At 44.8% G+C, this 18810-nt stretch overlaps 1 protein-coding gene across 1 annotated transcript; it reads left to right on the top strand.

Moving 5' to 3' along the window:
* Positions 1-13880: 13880 nt before the first annotated feature.
* tmem9 (transmembrane protein 9) lies at positions 13881-18660 on the top strand. The gene is made up of 5 exons (XM_086042314.1): positions 13881-14137; positions 14392-14483; positions 14622-14730; positions 16332-16463; positions 16581-18660. The coding sequence occupies exons 1-5, from the start codon at positions 14039-14041 to the stop codon at positions 16719-16721; spliced, it is 573 nt and encodes a 190-aa protein (XP_085898440.1). The 5' UTR covers positions 13881-14038; the 3' UTR covers positions 16722-18660.
* Positions 18661-18810: the final 150 nt, after the last annotated feature.

The following is an 18810-nucleotide window of genomic DNA, read 5'->3' as shown; positions in this document are numbered from 1 at the left end:
AGCAGCGGCGGAGTCCTCACAAGAGACGAGAGGAATACTAAGCGAGCGGGCATAGATTTTCTGCTCCGAGGTGGAAGCTGTTTGAGGGTGCCGGGGTTGACCGCCCGCATCACCCTTCCGCGACCCCCCCCTCATCTTCCTGACTCTGGAGGGAACCCCTGTTTGTCAGCCAGCCAGTGGACCATCACCCTCCCATACCGGCTCAGCCCGCTTCTTTCCCTTTCTTCATCATTCCACTCTGCTCGACTCTGTTAAGCAGCCTGTTCATATGAGAGCCAACAGACAGTCAAAATTGACCAGAGTTTGCGAGGTCATATATCGGCTGCCCGATTAATGGGTTGAAACAATTTTATAAACGGTACGTGTGCTTTTCAAAACGGCACCATTTTTGGTTTATCTGAGCCACCGTAGTTTCCTCTGCACTTCCGCTTCCTCCCACGAGTGCGCAGTCTTAAACAACAACAACAACAACAACAACAATAACCATGACTAGCGGCCATTCTGCTCCATTTGCCAGGCAAGTAAACATCCATCCATTATCTGGAGCGCTTCTCGTCACGAGGGTCGCTCACGGGCGTGCCGGAGCCCATCCCAGCCGTCTTCGGGCAATAGGCGGCCGGGGGACACCCCGAATTGGTTGCCGGCCAATGGCAGGGCACAGAGAGACAAACAAACAGCCGCACTCACAATCGCACCTAGGGGAGTCCAATCAACCTACCGTGCATTCTTTTTGGAATGTGGGAGGAAAGCGGAGTACCCGGAAAAAACCCACGCAGGCAGGCACGGGGAGAACACGCAAAGTCCACACAGGGAGGCCGGAGCCGGGGTCGAGCCCACGACCTCTGAACTGTGAGGCGGACGTGCGAAGCGGTCGACCGCCGTGCCGCCCAAGTGAACGTTGAGTTCATAAGGATGCCAATGGCTGGCTGCTGTGCGGACTGACTTGCTGACAGACGCTTTGCTTTACAGACTCATGTTGGATTTGGTTTCAAACGGGATGTGCACTTTCTTCTTTCATTATTGGTTTCATTAAGAACAGAGTTGGAGTCTGTTGTATAAATAAGATGCTCTTAATGCCAAGGGATTGTTCCGTGTTTATTAAGACGATTCAATTCACTGGCATTTCGAGTTCAAAGAAGGGAAGATTACGTTTAAATAAAAGACATTCAAAATACTTTATTTGTCGTTATTTTTTATCCGACAGAGAAATCGTAATCGTTCTCAGAAAATCAGGTTTGAGAGAAAATAATCGTGATTTTCTTGTTCGGCAAAACCGAACAGCCCTAATATAGGGTGTGGAATATGAAGAGTTAAAATGCTAAGAAAGAAAATGCACCTTTCGTTTCAGTGTGGCGATTTAACCTGATCGAGTCCCAAACAATAATAAAAGGAACGAGCATACCTTTTACTGAACACACGCACACCGGAGCCAGCATATTTTATTATGACATGCCCTCTCATGTATAAATAAAAATATTCAAATGCATTTAAATTTACACCCCAAAACGTTTGGGTCAAAAATAACCCAACTATGAGTGAAAAGGGCTCTGACAAATACTTTTGACAATTTGACCCAACCTTCTGGGTTGTGTTGCACTAAACAATGTGACCCAAACTGAGTTATTTTTTGTAACCCAAGTGTTTTCAGAGAGGGCGGCACGGTGGTCGACTGGTCAGCGCGTCCGCCTCACGGTTCAGAGGTCGTGGGTTCGACCCCGGCCGGCCCCGGCCTCCCCTCGTGGACTTTGCATGTTCTCCCCGTGCCCGCCTGCGTGCGTGGGTTTTCTCCGGGGTACTCGGGTTTCCTCCCACATTCCAAAAACATGCTTGGTAGGTTGATTGGACTCTCTAAATTGCCCCTAGGTGTGATTGTGAGTGCGGATGTTTGTTTGTCTCTGTGTGCCCTGCGATTGGCTGGCGACCAATTCAGGGTGTCCCCCGCCTACTGCCCAAAGACAGCCGGGATAGGCTCCGGCACGCCCGCGACCCTTGTGAGGAGAAGCGCTATCGATAATGGATGGATGGATTTGATGTCAGAGAAAATGAGCCGCTGAGAGATGAAGTGGGCATACAACTTTTTTGCGAAGTGCAGATATGAATAGAGGAATGAAGCATCTTTCAGATATCTGTCAATTTGACCTTGCTCCGTTGTTTTGCACAAAGCAACATTTTGTACACAACAACCCAGAAAATTGGGATTATATGTTACAAAGCAACTTAAAACGTACCAAAAAGTGGGGTCAAATTGACCCAAGAAGAGATTCCAACCTTTTTTTTACCCAAATTGGGTTTTTTTTTTGTTAACCCAACAGTTTTTAGTGTATGAAATTTGAAAATTAAAAACCGCATAATTGCACACCACATCCAATCCTTCTATGCCAACAAAAAAAGACATTGTGAAAGAACAAAATAAATGCAGAATATCAAAAGTATGTATAGTGCTTGCCCAGCTCCATGTTCATATAACTGACTGATCCGTGAAAAACGGTTTCTAATTTCATTTGAATGGCATGATATTTCCACTCAGTCCGGTCATCATCCCAAAGGCGCACGGCGTATGCCTTTTAGAGTTGGATTGACGACGGGTTGTTTTCGCCCCCCCGACCAGCAAACATCCTTTCAACGTTCCTTCGTACATTGTTATTCGTTACTTGATACAGAAATGGTCCAGTTTTGAATTTGGGTGCTTGACTTTGAATAGTTGAAAGTGTTCGACTGGGCCTCTTTGGCGTATATGATTAGATAGGTGACTTGAGCGGTGACCGTTCTCTTGCTTGGATTCCCTTTTCTATGACACTCTTGGCACACTTATTAGTTGATTTCAGTTGAGGCCACGGGGTCACATATAGTCACATGGGCTATCTCCACAGCTGCATCTCGATCTTTCTGGCACACTACAAGGGTGTCAATTTACAGCGACCCCACTTTTTGTGGGGTCGAAAGAGGGAGGTGGGCGTTCTACATTGATTTTTTTCTCACAAATGATGAAATTCCAAATTATGTCGGCCTCGGTATTTGAGGCCAGCCCACATTATGTTTCCAATTTGAAGACAGTATAAATGTGAGGGACCGTGCCCCTTTTCTGCCTTCGCCCCATCTGAGAGCATGCGCGAGGATGGAAAAGCCGCCCGGATCCGATCATTGTATGATTGCTGAACTGCAGAAATGGAAAAGAAAACGGACGAGCAAATTCAATCGACTTGTGTGAGTCTTTATTTACATTGGATACCTTCTTGGAAGATAAAACAAACACGCATTGACTAAGGAGTTGTTTTGTAAATCGCTCATTGGGCTTGTGCCCTCGAGACGTGCATAAGATTCCAACAAATGAGGCTCAAAATAAATGCAGTGGTGCCACCGACCGTAGCAGACACAAACGCGACAGTTCAATGACGTCCATGACACGATGACAAAAAGGTGCCGTTTTAATTGACCGTTCGCAGTACTGCGTGTTTCTTCTTGTGGTTTGACTTGACTGCATTCTACTGAAGCCTTTCAAACATTTGGATTAGAAAGGACTCAGCTTTGAGCAGCACACTTGCACACTGCTCCAATATCAACAATAATGCCATTAAAATAGCTTGTGCGGTTCAGGACTGTGTCAATCACGATGAAAAGCGTTTCATTTTGAATCAAATCCTTTTCTTTCATTTGATTGTTCCAGTCTACCTACTATTTGGAAGAGTGATTGTGTTTACCTAAGCTAAGTGACATACGTGGGAGGGATGAGTCTTTCAACGGAGTATCCTCACTTACTATTTCATTTTCTGTGCTTCATTATGAGAACCTTTAAGGGAATGAATGGGATTTTTTTTGGACCGGTTTTCTGATGTGGTGTTCACTGCGCATCACAACATGAAAAAGTAGAGAAACGTCCTTCAAGAGAAGTGTGAGACACTGTGCTGTCAGTTGTTTTCATTGTTGGTGCGTGCGTGCGTGTGTGCTGATGGCCTCCATCACAAATGTCAGTCCTCCTCACGCTCTTGCGGTGGCATGAAACACAAATCCTGCACAACTTGCGGCTTTTACCAATTGCTCAGACACAAAGGCCAACTTTCTCAAGTGGTTTTTGGACACATTGGTCACAGAAATAACTTGGAGAAATACTCGTACTCGAAAAAAGGATGAAAATGGCCCAATGGAAAGCAGACGTTGCTTTTGAATTGCGGTTCGGCGGAATTATTTTAAAACACAAACCTATGGACAAAAATGAGGCTACCCCTAGGAAGGGCCGACAATAATTGTGTTCCGGGCCAGATCCGTCTTCTAATTAACGTGAAGCCCGGTTCACGCGGCGGCATTTTCAAATTGTGGTCCCGCTTCCAAACTCTGAGCGACCCCACGCGCGACTAGAACAAAATCAGGCGTTTCTCTACAGTTTTGGACGTAGCGTGTGTGGTGTGGAGCCGCACGGCAAGATCAACACATCGCACGGCAACCACGTTGCTTCACAGATATTCTCACGTCAGACGGAAAATCTCGCAAAACCCCTGGAGATGAAACGAGACTTCGGAGTGAACAAACAAAGTCAGAAGGGCTCTCGGGTCGTGTCTTGACGGTGGCGCTGGTTAGCCCATTGTTTTGAGTGGAAAAAAGGGACACCAAAACAAAAGACGCGGGGCTTCGTTGCGGCATTGGTTTTGGATTCCCACCGTGCTTCGTCGCCACCCCGTCACCTGGCTTTCTTTTTTTAAATGTTTTAATTGAACTTATATTTGATGAAGGGTTTTTCTTACCAACAACAGATCATTCATACCATTTTACGCATTTCAGCAAATAAAAACAATCCTTCCCAAATACGTCCTTGCTATGCGGCAATAATCCAAATATGCCTTCAATGGGTGGCACCGCCAAACACAAACCATTATGCAACCAGAGCAGAAAAAAAACAGAAACAAGAACAACAACATATTGCCTATTCCTACATTCGTATTAAGTCCTCCGCAACATTTTCAAAATCTGGAGTTGAAGTCTCAATGAGTAAGTTATTCTTTCCATTCTCTCAGCTTTAGAATCCATGAGTCGAAGGGGGATGCTATTGTTTAAATTGTGATGAGCGGCTGCAAAAAAGATATTCACAAGGCAGTTTGCCGCTCTTCCCTGCAACCCCCGGTGGTGTGATACCAAGTACGGCCACCATGAACTCCCTGGGAATTCCCATTTTGAGAACGCGATTGATTTATTGCTTCATACGCATCGTCGCCCGGCTTTGTGATTGGCCGTACGTCACAGTTAACCGGCCGCGTGCTGGTTTGTCCTCGGGCCACAGCAAACACGGTGCCAAGTCGGGCCCCAAAAAAGTTGAATATCCCCGATTTGACACGGGACGTCCTTGCGAGCGGCCGAGATCAGGCCGAGCACGCGGCAGGATTACCTGCTCAGATGGTCTTTGGAGCCGCTGAGCCAGTCGGTCCCGACCCGCGATTGTCGGAAGGGGAGATCCGGGGCGAACGTCGGCCGATTATCCTGCCGTGTGAACCGGGCTTTTCACGCGCCTTCAAACTTGGTCAGTCGGCCCATTCGCAGGGGGACAACTAGTCAATGTGCCGTTTGGTGACACGGTGTGCACCGCACTAACCGTGGGCCGGAGGAAGCCAAGGAGAGAGTTGCCTCAGGAGATAAGAAAGAAGATCGCAGGCGAGCATGTTCAAAGGAAAGAGCCGCTCCAAGCAGCTTGGTTTTGTCAAAGTCAGGCTTTATTTCTTCTTCCGAGCAAGCAACTTATTGTCACTTTCCCCGGCCGGACGGTGTGCTCGAGGGGATGTTGTTTATCTCTGTCAGCTTGGTTCTTGTGTCGCCTTTTGTGATTGCGGGCATTGATGTGACTTAATGGAGCGCATTGAGCTTTTGGCCGGTCGTGCTGCCGCTTCTCCTCCCCGCAGTGATACCTCGATGTTTGGCCACCATCTGTTGGTGTGATGCTGAGTGGACTTCAGCAAAAGTACGTTGAAGTGATTTGGGCCATCGTCCATTCGTCAACTTTCACCTTATTTCACCTGCTTGAGTCAAGTTGCTTTTCGTGCCCGCTGGCTAGCTCCTTTGCAGCTCCAGCTCCGCATGCGCGCACATGACAGCGATCGCGTTGGCCACTATTGATTCGTGCCATTGTGAGATGACAACTTGTGTCCCACTTGGCCGCGCTCGCGCGCGAGTCGGTGGCGGCCGGCCGCCGCTTTGGGCCGCAGGGAGCGAGCGAGACAACATTGAGAAAGCGAGACGGAAGGCGATGGCTATCTGTAACGCGCGCGCATTTTCCTCTCTTTCCGAACGGTGCCATTGTATGGCTTTGTGAAAGCGCCACGAGGCAGCCGCTCCGTTTTGGAGCACTGCTGGGCCGGATTGCCGCGAATACGGCGAAGACGGAGGTGCGCGGAGGGGAGGAGGCGTCTACCGACACCATCGATCACGCCTGCGGATGTGGCCTGAAGCCGGATCGAGACGGGCCCCCGCGCGGGAATCGGCAAGGGGCAGCTCGACGCCATAACAAAACAAACACAATTGCTTTGAAGAATTGGACTTGACATTTTCTTTCTCGTGTCCTTGTTTTGGCAGACACGCCCAGGAGCCCCTTTCACTTAGCTTGCATGTGCTTATTCTTGAAGGCAGCTGACGCAAACACAACATCACACAGCGTTACGACCTGCATCAACTTTGTCTTGTTTGAGCTACGTCAGAGCCCGGTTGGCATCCATTCGCGATGCCCCCGTCACATGAGTTCCGAAATTGGTTTCTCAACACATTAGACATGATTGAAGGTCATTGCTGAAAACATGCGCAAAGACTTGAGTTCTCCTGCGCAGTGGCAGTGTGCATTTAGTGCCTAGCCCTACGCCTGCGTCTTCCCTTGGGACAGTCCGTTAGCGGGGCCGCTGTAGCCGTGAGTACGTCCGTCACGGAGCTTTGCGCTGGCGTGGCCTCCTCGGAGTGCCTCGTTGTCCAGACGCGGAAAAGCCCTGCAACCACTCGGTGGGATACATTCCACCCATCGGAGGCTTTAGGCCGATATATTTCTGCGGACAAAAGAAAAAATGCCAGATGAGTTAGCGTCCCTTTCTCCTGGACGTAGCAGTGGAATTTGATGGACAATTGACAGTTGAGCGGGGCGTGCTTTCAGCGCCTTGAGCGGACGTGCCCGCATCATTTGAGAGCTGAGACAAGGGCTTGATTTTTCACGATTTGGAAGCCTCGTTTTAGATACTTGACAAGTGTTGTCTCTTTTTTTTTTTTTGTCACCATTCAAATTTGGTGCGGTTCTTAATACCATTTCCCCAATGGTGAGTCATACGGATGGATTCTGCTCTTTTCTTCAAATACTGGATGAAGCGGTTCTGGTGTCAACCCAAGTCCATTGTAAAGTCTGCCAAGTAGGGCTACACAACCTATGGAAAAGATAGCGATGTTGCGATAATGGCCTTTGCAATATGCATAGCTCATGCAAGACATGCAATCATTTTCTTCTGGAATTGTTTGCTTCTATCTGAAATTGACCAGTAAGATGCAAACTTAAACGGTCATCGCCACCCAATGGTTGGACATTATCGAGGGCGATTACACTGAATTAGCCAAGGAAGGACACATTGCGCTTGCTTATTAATAATGTACTTCTTTCACGAGATCATAAAAATGTCATTTCCTTTAGGTCCATGTTAAACGTGGCAATCATTTGGACATGGCTAGACCCAACAATCCATCTGGCGTGTTTTTCCGATACGGTGCGGCCCTAGACTGCCGAGCCTGGCAAAAGCAAACCACGCGGCAGATGTTTGAAAAGCAGAGCGGGCGTGACATCATCTCATGACAAAAAACCAAACAAACGTCCATCCTTGCCTGCAGCTGTTTACCCACCTTTCAGTGCATGTCACTTTTCATTGTTTTCAGCTGTCTTCCTGTCTGACCCATGACGTCCTGTCTTGATGAGCTGCATGTGGATCCCTGCCACTCGGGTCCTTCTTTTTCTCAACAACACGCCATGATTCCGTGCGCACCAGTGGGAAAAGTCACGAAGCCAAATCACGTTGCCGACATCTGCGATTCCGGTTCAACGGGTCTTTCTGTCACTCCGCCGAGTCACACTTGCATTATAAAGATATCTTGAATGAAAAAAATGTCAAGGATTCCAGATGTAAACTCTATCCCCAAGTTTCCGGATAGCGAAACCGCTTTTGAGCGAGTGCCCGGATAGCAAAAGATGTTAAATCGATGTTGAATTAGGGTTAAGAAGGTTGATTTTTGGTTTTAGTGGGAGACTGGTGTTGAATCAATGTTGGTTTCAACAATATTTTGTCAGCATTGAAGTTTGTGATTCAAAGACGCTGTATTGTATTTTGCTTGAATTAAAACATTTGAAAGGTCAATTCATGTTGAATCTCTGTTATCAACGTTTGCCCTTCTCTATTTTTCTACTTCAGCGGAGGGAGGTGGGAAGGGGGCATATTCTGAGGGGGACAGGCCTTTTTCAACCGCAAAAAGTGTGTGTACTGTATCTCTCTCACGCTCTCACTCGCTCTGTATAAGTGCCAGCCCAATTACAGTATTTGAATCCCCGTTTAGATGATGGTTGGTTGAATCAACATTGATGTTGTGTGATTAGTGGTTGAAAAGCAAACGTTGACCCAACATTTCATCAACCTTGCGCTTTCTGTATAAGTTCTACTTTAGGTTTCAACGCAGATTCAACACTTAAGCCAACACTTAAACCATATTTCAACATTGAGTCACCCATATTTTGCGATCTGGTTGGTGCATGCGCTTGCCATAGAACTGCGCCTCTTTGCTTTTGTTTACGTGTCTATTGTTGCCGCTGCCCAATATTGACACATGCAGTTGCTGTCGAGAATTTTCAGCGTGTTTGAAATCAGATTTGGATCACTTGAAAATCCATCCAGACTAATGATAAGAAAATAAGCTAAAAAGCAGATCTAAGCACTAAAGTAGCATTGAGTAGAGTGTACCTCCAGCATTAGGGCCTTCTCCCGATCTCCTCCGCTCTGGAGGTCAAATTTGGGAAGAGGGAGAAGAAAGTGAAGAGCGGAAGTGGTGGCCGCTTGTCCCCCCTGTTTTGTGTCCATCAAGTGTCATGGCCGCTCTCAGCTTTCACGACGTGTTTGGCTGAGTGTCCTGCTCCCTCCAGCATCTCCGTTTCCTCACTGGAGATCGGCGTCCCTCAGAGGCAGGAGACGCTCTCTCCTCGCTATCTGCATTTCACGTCAGCTCGGCTCGGCCGGGCCCGGCTCTCGCCTCGGTGTCACGCGCTCCTCGGCGGACGCCTGCCGCCCCTGCGCGGACGGCCGCAGCTGCTTGACAGGCAGCTGTCGGTGCGCATGAAGCAGGAGAGGACGCACACTGTACTCTGAGTTAGCATCAATGCCCACGTTTTCTCACACCTTTGAAAGGGCAACTTTGGTGGTCAGCCACTTTCTCTGGAGGAACGGGGCTAACTTCAAAGGGGGAAAGCAACGTGATTTGATCAAACTTTTTGACATCTCGTCAATAGCAATCGGAACATGATCCAGTAGTTTGATTGCAAAATCAATGTTGTTGTTTTTTTTAATCACCATCTATCGAAAATATGGTGAATAATAATGAGGGATATTTCACATCTTCCTATGTATGCTGGACTCTACATTTCAGCGCAATCCACAGATTTCACATGAGCGCGCCCCCAGCAGAGCAATGACGCCACCAATTTGATTGCATGCATATGAATGACTTTGTGGCCTTTCTATCTCGTCATTGACATTTTGGCTGAAAAAAGTCCCCTATCTAGGCCAAAGGAAGCCAAAATTCCAACAAGTCAAAGGTCCCAAAAAAGTGGACACGTCTGAAGAAAAGTCAGTGTGTGGTCGTCATGCGGTTAGAATGCATCGCAAGGGGTGAAATATTCCCCAAATGTTAGTAGGAATGCTTTATATTATCGCAATGGCAACAACAACAACAACAACAAAATTGGCACACGTGCTAAAAGTTTCCGCAATTGGCAATATGGGGTGAAAAACTGCTCTCTCTAATAATGGACTTTATCAAAATACACAATAGTGCCAATTGAATAGAATGGAAACAATATCCATCCATTATCTAAAGCGCTTTATCCTGACGAGGGTCGCGGGGGTGCCGGAGTCTATCCCGGCTGTCATCGGGCAGTAGGCGGGGCACACCCTGAATCGGTTGCCAGCCAATCGCAGGGCACACAGAGACAAACAAACACACACGCTCACAATCACACCATGTAAACAATAGTTTTGCAAAATGTTTTGCATTACTTCGATGGACATTGTGCTGCTCCTTCTTATGTGCATGCCTTGGCCACCGGGGGCAGGGTAATACAGATATGCGACGATACATGGAGACAGTCACAATTAAGCTCAGTAAGCTGCAATAATACGGATCGCTCTTTGCAGATGAGAAATAATATGCCTGTGAGTTTCACATGTACACGTACTGCAGATGGAAGGGTGACAGGAAGAGCAGGAAAAATGAAAATGGGTGACTTTTTTTTCCTCGCAAACAGCTCAGAGTAGGTTCCGCAGAAAAAAAAGACACAGTTCATTTTTTTTTTTGGACATGTTATTGCTCCCAACGCTGTTGATTTCATGGGGCATCACATTAGCTTGATGTTGGCAAACCTTTGAGGCGAATGTGTAAACAGTTTGAAAACGGCGCCAAGTGAAACCTGTTTGGTTACCACGGGAAGGAAAATGTCAGTCACGGGGGCTCAAAAGAGGCCGGAGGCTGATGAAGACAAATGCGCAAACGCACGTTGGCAGAATTGCTTTTTGGCCGAGTGCGATCGGCTGCGCTCGGCAGGGCCAAAGCGCGACTTGTGTGATTTATCCCGTGCCCGCGGACCGACCGCCGCTGTCCGCCGCCGCCTCCCATGACCGCCATTACCGACCGAGGGTGTCTATTAGAATCGCTCCTCCTGCTGTCTGCCCTCCGCAGGACGAATGCGATGAGACAGGATGAGAGTGTCCGAGGGATAGTCTTGATATTCAAACGGCGTCTTCTCCACAGGCATGATATGAAGGCGGAAAGGGGCTGAAAAAGACACTGCAGATGATATGATAAAGGTCAAAAGGAACCATTGTGAAAGGTTGAGGCCTGTGAAGAGTAAGGACACAAAAGGGCTTTCTTCCCATAGGTCAAGCGTGACTTCAGCAGAATGTATGCAAGTAAAGGCAAAGTTGGATTAGCAAGAGAGTAAGACATTTTGCATTTTGAACAAGGAATTTTGCATTTCCAAAAAAAAACAAACAAACAAAAAAAAAGGCACTTGTTTAAAGCGGAAGACAAGTCCCAACTTTGAGCTTTGATGGACTCCCACTAGCCTAAACACGGTATTCCAATTAATAGGGCATTGGTGGAATATACGAATTAAGCGGAAAAATGGCCGGCCATTTCGCCACTTGCCGTCGACTGAAAATCACGTCATCGCATCACGGCGGCCGAGGGCTGAGCGTGCGGACGCCACATGACCGAACCCTGAAAACGGGTGAGCCGTCACACTCGCCACCTGAGGCCGCCCGGCACTGGCATGTCATTTACGGATGCATTCTAGCGCCTTCACACTCTGAATTGCCCCTAGGTGCGATTGTGAGCGCGGATGTTTCTTTGTCTCTGCGTGCCCTGCCATTGGCTGGCAACCAATTCGGGGTGTCCCCCGCCTACTGCCCCAAGACTGCCTGCCGGGATAGGCTCCGGCGCGCCCGCGACCCCTCGTGAGGACGAGCGGTATAGATGATGGAGTGATGGATTATAGCACCGTCCATACACAAGGCAACTCAATGTGCTTCAAAAGCAAAACCCCTAAAAGCATTTACAAACAAACAGCTCAAGAAAAGACAACACAAGTATCTTACAAAGAATGACAAAAAGAACGGACAAAACGTTGACAAACAAAACATTGAAAGGCATTTCAAAGTGAAGTAGAGAAATACAAAGTAGCTTTCTAAAATTATTATCATTTATTTGAAATGCTTGAAAGGCCTTAATGAAGTGTGTGTGTGTGTGTGTGTGAGGGGGCATTTTTAAGCTTTATTTAAAAGCATCTACACTTGGGGTAGACTTCACTTCTGTTGGCAGCATAACAGCTAAATGTCGTCGCTACATTTTCAAAGTTGCAGTTCACGGCAAAATGGCCATCAGAACAGGTGGATTTTTTTCGGCTGAATTCATATTGCATAAACACATCTTCATCTGAACAATGTGTTTAAACTAGTGGGGCCGCAGGGGACGTATTCTTGTAAAGAACATTTTGGACTTGACTTCCCCTTTCAAGCAGTCATTGTGACAGAAATATCAAGTGTGAAAACATTCAGTTGTCAAATTGTTTTGACATATTATTGCCGTATTGCAATTTGGCAAGTCCTAGTCCACCCAAACATTGTCCACCAAGATGCTGTAGTTCGCTTTGCCAGGAGTCTTCCTTGTGCTGTAGCATCTCCTAGCGGCAGACTGCCAACATGAACATTTATTTCTGGATTCAGTCAGTAGTTCCACGTAATAGCAGGCCGGCGGTTTGTACTTAAAAAAATAACCTGCGGTCGTTTGGGTGGTGCATTGCTTTGCAGTGAATCGATTATGGACCATTTTAATTGGCTTGTTACTGCCTGACAGCCCGCTGCTCTTCAACTTGCGCTGCTCTGCATTAATCTTGTTTTCTCAACAGGATGATTCAATCATTTCAGTCCTTTTTTCTTTTTTTCTTTTTTATTAGAGCTCTGAACTGGAAAATGGAAAATAAGATGCATTTAGACGATTCTTAGCAAAGGCTGATTAACAAGTGTTTTTCATTTCATCCCTATAGTAAAAAAAATATTTTTCCACTGCATTTCTCACAGTGTGAAAATGCATCCATCCATCCATCCATTATCAATACCGCTTATCCTCACCTTGGGTCGCGGGGCGTGCTGGAGCCTATCCCAGCTGTCTTCGGGCAGTAGGCGGGGGACACCCTGAACTGGTTGCCAGCCACTACAGTGAAATGCAATGCAATGTGAGAAATCTCAAAGTGTGAGATGTTTCTGACTTAACTGAAGGCATAAAGCGTGTTGCCAAAACGTAAAACATTTCATTAAGCAGTGGTTAAAGTAACGACGAAATAGTCACACATTGACCGGCATCATGTAGAAAAGATTGCACATTACACGCCACATCACGTGCTCTAAGCATATTTGGAGACGAGACAAGTTTTTGGCCAGTGTGGATGAGGACTGCTGATGACGCGGCGCGCCGATGATTGAGGTCAGCAGACAGAGGATGGCTTGTGCCATTCAACACTAATATCGCGGCTGATTAAAGAAATCATTGATCTATGTGCCCGAAAGCTCAAGTGGTGCAGGTTGAAATTGTCGATTTCTTTGGCTTATTAAGCGTATCTGACAAGGCAAAAAAAAAATGAAAAGAGGATTACTAGGAAATGGAGGTATTGATTTGGTCAAGGATTCGGGGCTTAAATTTCACATCAAGCAGGATTTCATTTGTATGCAGTGCTGGCTTGAATTGATGGGAAAATACTTGATGAGATTCACAAGTCCCCAGTCATGCTTTTTGACGACTGGAAATAATCATGAAATAGCGTCCAGTAGAAGTGACCGAGAATGAGAAGAAAACGCATTTACTGGACGAATGATGAACATATTAGTAAAAAAAACCTTCTATGGAAAATATTCTTCCTCAAGTCGTACTTGGCATCTACATAAAACCCCAAACGTGGATTCGGTCGATTCAAGTTTAATATTCAACCCATTGATTGTTATATTGTCATTTTGTTCATGAATTTGCAATAATGTGAATGAACCTCCATGTCTTCATTTTGTTAAACAGCAGGGTTTCTGTTTTGTTTTGTTTTTTTCCCCCACAAAACTTTGAACAGCAGGTGGCAGCGTCGCCTCGCGTCTGTGACGATAACCGGAAACAGGAAGTGGAGGAAATCAGCAGCTGTCAAGCTAGCTTAGCTTGGTGAGTGTTCCGCAAGCGTTCTGCTACGGTGTCGCAAATTGCATCGGCAGCATACTGCATTGTGTCGAGGGCCGATGAGAGAATGCCGTTTTGCGGGGGGACCTCGTGGACTTTTGCCGTAACAGCAGCACTGAGCGCGCTGCTGCTGCTGCTGGATGCCGCTGCTCTTGCAAATGCCAAGGTAAGACGGACGGAGAGAGGGGGCGGGGGGCGGCAGCAGTCGGGCGAATCAACCATCATACATGATCTGAACAACATTAGGTACCCCTGCACAATCCATTTGCATCACTATATCGGCAACAGAAGTGATATAACAAAATTAATATGCTTTATTTCATGCGCAGTTGGGTTTTTTTTTTTTTTTGCCAGGCAGAGCAAATAGCTGTTGATTTAACGAACTCGCGCTCTGTTGCGTTGCTTCTACTGCACTGACAGAGCTTTGAAGACGTTCGCTGCAAGTGCATCTGCCCGCCTTACAGAAACATCACTGGCCACATCTACAACAGAAATGTTTCCCAAAAGGATTGGTAAATGCAGCGCGTTTCTCCCCTTGTTCTGTCCCAACCAATTGGAGATTCGTACATCTGTTCAGTTCTGATATATGTTTGTTTGTTTGTTTGTTTGTTTGTTTGTTTGTTTGTTTGTTTGTTTTTCCCTTCCCCTAGCAACTGCCTCCATGTGGTGGATCCCATGCCGGTGCCAGGCCATGATGTGGAGGCTTACTGCCTGCTGTGTGAGTGCAAGTACGAGGAGCGGAGCAGCAACACCATCAAGGTTAGAACAAGGCTTCCGCACTCGACCTTACATCTCGTCAGTAGTGATTTGTCACCTCTGTTTGTTTGTTTTTTTGATTGTCGTTTATCAGGCCTTTGAACCTTTTTTCACCTCTGGCCCAAGTGGTCAAATTTGACACTTGATTTCCTTAAATGATGTGACATTCGTTTGATAGTCTGTAATCCACATACAGTTTCAAGTTACAGTTCAAGGTTTAAAAAAAAAAATCCAGAAAAATGGTGTGATACAATGTTATCATCACAATAACATTTATCATATTTAATCTACAGTATAGAAACCAGTGCACATATAACAGTATGGTGAGCTGGCTAACAATTTACGGAACAAAGGAGCTGCGACGACAACAAATTGAAAGTCTCAACTCGAGCCAGGTCTACTAACACAAAAATAATAAATGGTTCTATTTTGTCACAGCCAAAGTATGAGGCCTTCTAAAATAACTGCTGAAGAAAAACAAACAAATAAATAAATAATATGATCGAAAAGCAAAAGTTTCATTCCGAATTTTCTCTTCTGGGAAGGTTTTGACCTGTGTATGTATATGTATGTATATATATATATGCGTACATGTATATATATGTATGTGTATATATATGTATGTGTATATATATGTATGTATATATATATGTATGTGTATATATATATGTATGTATATATATATATGTATATATATATGTATGTATATATATATGTATGTATATATATGTATGTATATATGTATGTATGTATGTATATATATGTATATGTATGTATGTGTATAAGTATATATATGTGTATATGTATATATATATATGTGTGTGTGTGTATATATATGTATGTATATCTGTGTATATATATATGTATGTATATCTGTGTATATATATATGTGTGTATATATGTATGTATATCTGTGTATATATATATGTATGTATATCTGTGTATATGTATATGTGTATATGTATATGTGTATATATATGTGTGTATATGTATATGTGTGTATATATATATGTATATATGTATGTATGTATGTATGTGTATGTATATATGTATCTATATATATATGTATGTATATATGTATCTATGTATATATGTATGTATGTGTATGTATATATGTATGTATGTGTATGTATATATGTATCTATATATATGTATATATGTATGTATGTATGTATATATGTATGTATATATATATGTATGTATATATATATATATGTATGTATATATATATATATGTATGTATATATATATAGTTATGTATGTATATATATATAGTTATGTATGTATATATATATATATATGTATGTATATATATATACATACATATATATATATATATGTATATATATATAGTTATGTGTATGTATATAGTTATGTATATATATAGTTATGTATATATATAGTTATGTATGTATGTATGTATATATATATATATATATATATATATATATATATATACATATATATATATTTATGTATGTATATATGTATGTATGTATCTATATTTATGTATGCGCCAGTGCCAGTGCCGTGCCAGTTTCACCATCCCAGGACTCAAAGGTTGCACAAGCTAGGTTAAGAATGCCGGCCGGCTTGTGCCGCAGGTGACGATCATCATCTACCTGTCTGTCGTGGGGGCCCTGCTGCTGTACATGCTCTTCCTCCTCTTGGTGGATCCTCTCATCCGCAAGCACGACGCCTACACCCAGCCCCTGCACAACGAGGACGACTCGGAGGTACAGTATAGCGAACACTCGCCACCTGCGTCGAACTGCTCTCCAAGTCGCCGTTCCTCTTGCTCGCCTCCAATTCCAGCTTCTCCGCGCGCGCTCTTCTTTTGTGTCTGCGTGTAGGAGATGCGGCCACGGGTGGGCAGCAGCCAGGCCAGAGGAAACACAGTGCTGGAGCGGGTGGAGGGGGCGCAGCAACGCTGGAAAAAGCAGGTGCAGGAACAGCGCAAGACCGTGTTTGACCGCCACAAGATGCTTAGTTAAAGCCGGCCTCTGCGGTCCTCAGCCCGGACGGCTTTTGAGCGGGTACCTTCTCGCTCTCCAGCTGCGCTTTCTTCATTGCCCGTCCCGTCAATTTCACCGCATGGCATTCCATGACTTGACCCAAGAAATTAGCAATAGTCCTGATGATCTTGATGCTTCTCCTTGCTTATCTTTGAGGACCATGGCAGCAACCACCCTTTGGCTAACCAACTACTGCATGGAAGCCCCCACAATTTGGGGGGGATAAGAAGTAAGCCCTGCCACCGCTAATGCAAAATAATGCAAGTATTTGAGCCCCCCCCCCCCCGTCCCCAAAATGGTTTATTATTTTCCTATATTAATAGTTTAAACCAGGCGTCACCAACGTGGGCCTGTTCTAAAAATCGCTCGATTGTGATTTCCCAGGAATGTTGTTTCGTGATCGTTTGGAAATGTGAACACGGGGAGATATTTATTTATCTTGCTAATTATAACATATAATCATGACTATAGCCGAATCGATATGGATTTATTTTTTGGGTGAAATAAAATTCCGATAAACGATTATTCAACAAAACAACAAAAGACACAGAATAAATAGCTTCTTTTACGATATTAAGTACAGGCAGAACAACTGACACTCATACTATGTCCTATGGTAATTGTTCAACTTTACAACAGAGAAGAAAATCGGTCAAAATTGGCAGATTTTTCACCTACTTTGGGGGGATGTTTGTACATCGATACTGTATCGTTGTCTTTAATGCCTAAAAAAAATCCAGATTTAAAAAGAGCTACTATCAGCCGATGAAATAGGCCGGGTCCGAATAATTCCATGATAAAAGCTCGCTTGAACACGTTTCGGAAGTGCGTATCGGACTGGTCGCGTTCATCAGTTCCCAAGAAGTAGCATGCTGACCCCTGGTTCCAACCACAAATAGATGATATATTCAAAATGGCTGGTGAATGTGAAAAATGGTGTTTAAATTGATCTCCCATGGCGTCAGATCCTGCTTGCCAGCGCCAAGCTGTACCAATACACTAATAGAGCGGATTCCGTGTTTTACAATAATACTTGCGTATCATTTCATCACGTCCAGGCCTCTAGTTTCTGTCGAGACCACTTCTAACATTGCTTCCTTCACACCAGTTACTCGTAAGTACCCGTAATATTACGTTCTGCGAGCAAGAGCTTTGGCACCGTCTTGTGGCATTTTAGGGTGTTACAGAAAGCGTGCTCAAATCTGAAATAGTTGTTAGCGAGGAGTGGAGGAAAGGTTTGGCAGAAAACAACTCCGATAAGCGATCTGGCGAGGTGCTGTTGGCGGCCGTTCACTCCACACTGACGCGCTTTGCTCATTTGCAACTGGACCAGTCGCAACAGTTCTGCACACCTTTGCTACTAAATATCTTCTCAACAGTTTTACCATTTGGCTGTGCAACACATCCAAAACTTTTCTTGATGTCATAGTTTAAATCGCCTTGTGAGTTGTGAGAAATATGTGCCACTTTTTGTTAGCCATGAAGCTTGTTTTTTTTTTTTTTTTGGGAAGGTGTGAGAGAATCTTGTCAAGAACCTCAACTGTTTATTCAGAATTGATTGCTATTCATAGAAAGTGGCGTACATCGTTTGAAAGGTGCACCGTTTCACTTCCTTTGGTTCGGTGATACACGGAAGTCCAAATGTAAGTTCTTCGCTCAGTGTACGCCATTCACATCTTACAAAATATAGCTCGTAGACGATTAAGCCTGCTAGCATATGAATTCGCTTCCTTGGATTTGAAATCCCCACTGCTCCTAATGTGATGCCCCCTGACTTAGTTTTCATCAACTTCATTTGTCATGATTGTTTTATCAAGTATTTATGACTCATTTGAATGTTCTTGTTGCTATTTCTGTATTTATATTGATTTGTCTGTATATTTGCCTTGGTGCGAAATAAGAAATCACTGGTTAAGCAGTTTTGGGTGTGTTGGTGTTCCTAATTTGCACATACTGAAAACCCACGGACCACGATTTGCACAGCACATGCTGCTCGCTTCTCAAATAATCGGTTCAGTTCTGCTATTCTTGAGCATGGATGTTCACTTAAAGCTTCGCGATGCGTTAT

Source organism: Filicampus tigris, chromosome 1 (genome assembly GCF_054856515.1).
Source record: "Filicampus tigris isolate MCC_2025a chromosome 1, RoL_Ftig_1.0, whole genome shotgun sequence".
NCBI classification, from domain to species: Eukaryota; Metazoa; Chordata; class Actinopteri; order Syngnathiformes; family Syngnathidae; genus Filicampus; species Filicampus tigris.
Note: the sequence above shows the minus strand (reverse complement) of the source record. Positions and strands in the feature narration are given on the sequence as shown.

Excerpts from the sequence above, each read along its gene's own strand:
- tmem9 (XM_086042314.1), top strand. The coding sequence starts at position 14,039 with ATGCCGTTTTGCGGGGGGACCTCGTGGACTTTTGCCGTAACAGCAGCA. Across the intron at positions 14,731-16,331 it reads GGAGCAGCAACACCATCAAG|GTGACGATCATCATCTACCT; the intron begins GTTAGAACAAGG and ends CTTGTGCCGCAG. Across the intron at positions 16,464-16,580 it reads ACAACGAGGACGACTCGGAG|GAGATGCGGCCACGGGTGGG; the intron begins GTACAGTATAGC and ends GTCTGCGTGTAG.